The following is a 5,776-nucleotide window of genomic DNA, read 5'->3' as shown; positions in this document are numbered from 1 at the left end:
GGAGGACGATTGCATATTACAAATGAGCTCTGAAAGGAATGAAGGCAGAAGGAGAGGTCTATACAAAGTTTAAGCCAATAGAAATACTTGAGACAGGTGGGATGGAAGTGTTAAGTGAAGCGAAAGAGTTGACTTGGTCAGTTAGGTTATTGGTGTAGTTAGTTTGATCAGATGGGGTGCCACTTTGAGATTGAGAAGTCATATTGTCCACGCTAATTGTACCAATTGTTGATACAATGATATATACGACAAGAAGTGGGTATGAAGGAGAGGGTGATGGTTGCTGTGGAGGTCAGTTTACCCACTCGGAGTGGAAAGCTAAAGATTATGACGAGTGGTGGAGAAAAGAATGTAAATGTTGAGGGATAAAAAAGTGTTGACAGAGTGCAGGCTTAATATTCTTGGAGAGTCAATCATTTCTTCATTGTTCCTAGAGGTATTTATAGAAAAAAAATATATTGTGTAAGATAATGTTAATGTGTTGGCCTTTCCATTTAGTCATCATTACGAAGCGTGTGGAAGGGATGTTTTCAATGGGACGACGATGTTCATGACAGGACAAATCCTATCTTCATTATGACTTGATAGGATAAAACAATTGAACCTACGTGATCTTTAGTAACCAACATCTTCATGATCCTAATTATATTTCTTTGCTCTTAAAATCAAATTAAATTTAACCCAAAAAGTTTTTGCTCCTTCAAATTTTTATAATATATTTCCGCTATTAAATAAAATTCCTATAATCTCCCCAAATAAAGAAGTTAAAATGTAAAAAATATGTTTGTACATGAGAGGATGATAAAGACATCTCATCTTAAAGCCAAAAGCATCCTCTTTTTAGCTTTTTGTTTTGGTTTGACAAACTATGATTGTAAGAGCAGCAGCCAATATATTTTACCTATTTAGCATTGTTTTTGGGGTGAAACACAGCTTTTTACATGAAATGGTACACCACCTAAAGCATTTCTGATTACAATCTTAGTTTGATATTAATTGAGAACCTGAGATTATAAATTATAAATTGCTGTTCTTTTTAACCATCAATAAGTTGGAAAGCAGCATAAAAAAATCAGAGAGATAAGGGATCGTCTGCAACCCGATGGAAACTTTGGTGTCTTGTAGTACCACACACCAGATTCCTTTCCCTGCCTTGTTTTCCCCTACTAAATCCGCACCAGCAACACAGTTCAATTTTTAAAGAAATATATATATATTACACCGTCACCCACTTTTTGTTGTCTTTGCTAATATAATCTTCACTTCCATCCATCATTATAACAACTCCACTTCTGGTTGAGATGAGATTGTTTGTTTCTCTGCAATGAAATACCATTTTTTTCCTTCCTTTTTTACTGCAACTTATTATACTCAACTCTTCTGTTTATTTACTTTTTTAGCAGCTCCACCATTAGATTTGGTTAACCAAAACAAAGCATAACTGCAGTTGGTCACCATCTCTCTCTTTTTCTTTGCTTCCATGGCTCAATATGTATATGTTGCAGAGGCTGCCTGAGATGTGAAATCAGGTCATCAATGGGTTTCAACATGAAAATTTTCCATTGCTTCTTCATCTTTCTCCTTCTTCCTCTTCTATTACTTCCTTCATTAGCTCTCAACAATGATGGGTTCCTTTTGCTTTCTTTCAAATACTCCATCCTCAGTGACCCATTATCGGTCTTGCAAAGCTGGAACTACGATGAAGAAACGCCATGTCAATGGTATGGAGTAACCTGCAATGAAATTGGAATGGTAACCAGCTTGGTCCTCCCCAATAGTCAACTCCTCGGTTCAATTTCAGAAGACATTGGTCATATCCAGCACCTTCACCACTTGGATCTTTCAAGCAATTTTTTTAACGGAACTTTGCCAAGCTCCATTTTCAATTCTACTGAGCTCCAGGTACTGTCATTAGGTGGTAATGTCATCTCTGGTGAGTTGCCTGAGACTATTGCTGGCATGGCTAGTCTTCAGATCTTGAATCTCTCTGATAATGCCTTGGCTGGGAAGATACCACAAAATCTCACTCTTCTGCAAAACTTAACTGTCGTATCTCTAAGGGGTAACTATTTCTCAGGTGATGTACCAAGTGGGTTTGATCCAGTGGAGCTGCTTGATTTGTCCTCAAACCTGCTCAATGGGACTCTCCCTTTAGATTTTGGTGGTGGTAATTTGGGTTTATTGAACTTATCTTACAACAAGATTTCAGGGTCTATATCACCGGAGTTTGCAGACAAAGTCCCTCATAATGCCACCATTGATCTTTCTTTCAATAACTTAACAGGGGCAATCCCAGAATCTTTGGTTAATCAGAAAATGGATTCGTTTTACGGTAACGTTGATCTATGTGGGAAACCATTGAAGAACCCATGCTCAATCCCTTCAACACTTTCAACACCCCCAAATATGTCTCAATCCATATCGCCAGCCATTGCGGTGATACCAAAGCCGATAGACTCAACACCCGGAGAACCAAACAATAACGTTCAAACCCAAGCTCGAAGGAGTCTAAACCCAGGCACCATAGCAGCAATAGCTGTTGCAGATTTGGCCGGTTTATCAATTATCACCATGGTCATTCTCTACGTGTACCAACTCAAGAAACGAAATGGTTTTCACACCCAAAGTACGACGAGCAACCTCGAGAAAAAACCAGACGTGAATCCAGTCTCCACATTGATGCCGTCATCGTGTTCTTCATGCATGAAGATAAAGCTGGTGGAGACGTCGGAAACTGCCAGTTCGGATAGCGAGTTGGAAGAGAAAAACCAGGATTTTAACGTGAGCCCGGCTGAGGCGTACCAGAAGGGAGGCAAGCTAGTGATAGTGAACGAGGGAAACGAGCAGCTGGAATTAGAGACGTTGCTGAAGGCGTCGGCTTACGTGTTGGGAACGAGTGGGTCGAGCATCGTGTACAAGGCAGTGCTAGAGAACGGCACGGCATTTGCGGTGAGAAGGATCGGAGACAGTTCGGTGGCGAGGTTAAAGGATTTCGAGAGCCAAGTAAGAGGCATAGCCAAGTTAAAGCACCCAAATTTGGTTAAGCTGGTTGGGTTTTACTGGGGAAATGATGAGAAGCTTGTCATCTATGACTTCGTCTCCAATGGCAGCCTCGGCTGCTCCAGTTACAGTAAGTACCGCACACCTCCATATCTCTCCGTGCTTCCATTATCCGCGTAGTTTTGCTAAAATAAGCTGCAGTATCGGTACATTTTAGTTAAACTGTTTACTATTTTGCTAAAACACGCCCGTGAAATATGAACCGTAGGATTTATCCGTGTAGGACCCCTTGATAATGAAGTGTAAGTTGTCTCCCTGACAGTACTGTGCGGGTGCAGAAATTTGTGGGAGTATGGAATGGACGGTAGCCCGTAAAAAATGGTGACAAAAAATCTTTGTTATAAAAATATAAAGTATTGAGTCAGTGAAAGTTAAATAATAATGAAGAAAACTGCATAATAACGCCAAGGGCATGGCATGTGGTCATTCTGTCGCTTTCTGTGGATAAACATTTTTTTATTCTCAAATTTCAATATTGTGGAGGGATGAAAGCTATAATTAGATCATTACTTTTAACTCCATAGCTTGACAATTTTTGTACAGCGAAAAAACAATTTGTGTAACTATAGCAAATGGACTAAATCTACATCAAACTTATAGTATAAGGATCTTTTATAAAATTTGACCTAGTTTTAGAGACATTTATAACGTGGGATTTGTCTGATACTCCTTGGAGCAATAGTTCTCTTCTCTTTGTTTTAGGATTTGCCAATTTGGTTTGCAGTTTAAGAAGAATGTGATTTTATAATTTTTTTGGTATTTTCTTACCCAACAAAAAACCAAAGCTTAAAAGACAAAGTTTGCCTGGTTGAATTGACCTAGTTCTCGACAGGCTCGAGTTTCCATGGCTGTTGGATGAAATGATGGCATTCACTTAAAAAAAAAAGACATGATTGTTTATTGTTTTGTTTTATGAAAAACAGGAAGATTACCGGGCCCATCATCATCGTCACCTTGCCGTTTAACTCTTGAAGGCCGTCTTAAAATCGCGAAAGGAGTGGGTCGGGGACTGGCCTACATTCACGAAAAGAAACAAGTGCATGGCAACATCAAGCCAACCAACATACTATTAAACTCCAACATGGAGCCTTTAATAAGTGATCTAGGACTAGACCGTCTCGTCTTAGCCCGGTCCACGGCTTCCCGTGACGGTCCGCTCGACCCGTATCAAGCACCGGAGTCGTTAAACAACCTCAAACCCAGCCCCAAGTGGGATGTCTACTCGTTTGGCATGATTTTGCTTGAGCTTCTTAGTGGGAGAGTGTTGTCGGGTCGGGAATTAGGGCAGTGGGCGGTGCCGGCGGGTTCGGTAGGGGAAGAGAAGAACCGGGCGGTTCGATTGGCTGACGTGGCGATAAGGGGTGAGGTGGAAAGCAGGGAAGAAGCCGTGCTGGGGTGTTTTAGATTAGGGTTTAGTTGTGCATCGTATGTGCCACATAAGAGACCGTCCATGAAAGAAGCTGTTCGAATCTTGGATAAAATGTCCTAAGATTCGTCTTCGATCTCTTTATGTTAAAACCAATGATGCATTTAAGTCTTAGAGAAGAAAAAGTTGTCCTTTGTTTATTTGTTTGGGGGTTTAATTAATGGTGATTTGTTTTTTTTTCCTATTTTTATTAAAAACTTGAATGCTTTTCATAAACAAAGGGATGGATTAATTGTTAATTTCCCGAATATGAGAGAAAAAAAAGGTGTAACCTCTTTTACCCATATTGATCAAATATTGAAAACGAATATCCAACACTTTATCTTTCACCTTTTAATTATTTGGTTATATTTTGACACCTTCATTCATTCGTGTTAATTTATTTGATATCATATTTATCTCATCAATAAGGCTTTAAGTCCTGAATATTTAAGTTCAAGATTCATCGTGTACAATTAAAATATATCACGTTTTAAAACATTCAAAGTTCAAACCCACCAAAAAAGAGTACAGTATATGGCACTCAACAATGAACCACCCAAGCTACATGTAACGAGAAGGGCAACGAAGAAAGTTCGTCTTTGAGATTAGATGATTCGCCGAATTATAGAAATTCCCCTATGGATGTTGGACGAATGGAGTCGATGTCGTTCAAAGACAAACTCGTGCAAGATTGGGGGTCGTCGAGTGCTAGTAATAATAAGGTTGTTGAAGATGATGATATTGAGATTAAGGACGAAGGTGTGATCACTGGTGAGATCAATGGATATTGAGAATGACTATTACCTTGTCAAACTTAGATCGAAGGATGATTACACTAAAGTGCTATCGGAGGGTCCTTGGACTATATATGGTCAACACCTTACAGTACAACCATGGTCTTACTCCTTCACCACGTTGACTGAATTTCCAAGTGAAGTTTGTGTTTGGATTCCACTACCAAGGCTTCCTGGGGTGATGTATAAAAAATAGCATCTTGAACGCTATTGAAAATACCATTGGTAAAGTTGTCAAGATAGATTATAATACCAAGAATGGTACGAGGGGTAGGTTCGCACGAATGGCGTTGTTTATGGATTTGGAAAGACTTTAATATCTAAGCTTTTCATTGATGGAAAATTACAAAGGGTCGAATATGAAAGGCTACCAAATGTTTGTTTCCAATGTGGATGTTATGGTTATGCTAAAGACTTATGTTCTTTGAATGTCGACAGGACGATAAAGGAAGATAAGCCGACCAACCCTTGTCCGGCGAGGAAGATGGACCATTCGGTAGCTAGCGAAAAATTT

The 5,776-nt window shown here is 39.5% G+C and overlaps 1 protein-coding gene across 1 annotated transcript; it reads left to right on the top strand.

Moving 5' to 3' along the window:
• The first annotated feature begins 888 nt into the window (after positions 1-888).
• On the top strand, positions 889-4,725 carry LOC105783422 (receptor protein kinase-like protein At4g34220). The gene is made up of 2 exons (XM_052626878.1): positions 889-3,130; positions 3,984-4,725. Exons 1-2 carry the CDS (start codon positions 1,537-1,539, stop codon positions 4,547-4,549), a joined length of 2,160 nt encoding a protein of 719 aa, XP_052482838.1. The 5' UTR covers positions 889-1,536; the 3' UTR covers positions 4,550-4,725.
• The last annotated feature ends 1,051 nt before the right edge of the window (positions 4,726-5,776 follow it).

This window comes from Gossypium raimondii, chromosome 13 (assembly GCF_025698545.1).
Source record: "Gossypium raimondii isolate GPD5lz chromosome 13, ASM2569854v1, whole genome shotgun sequence".
NCBI classification, from domain to species: Eukaryota; Viridiplantae; Streptophyta; class Magnoliopsida; order Malvales; family Malvaceae; genus Gossypium; species Gossypium raimondii.
Note: the sequence above shows the minus strand (reverse complement) of the source record. Positions and strands in the feature narration are given on the sequence as shown.

What these genes read in the sequence shown, in the direction of transcription:
- LOC105783422 (XM_052626878.1), top strand. Translation starts at nt 1,537, where the DNA reads ATGGGTTTCAACATGAAAATTTTCCATTGCTTCTTCATCTTTCTCCTT. An exon ending in CCTCGGCTGCTCCAGTTACA is followed by an intron (nt 3,131 to 3,983) that starts GTAAGTACCGCA and finishes TATGAAAAACAG; the next exon opens with GAAGATTACCGGGCCCATCA.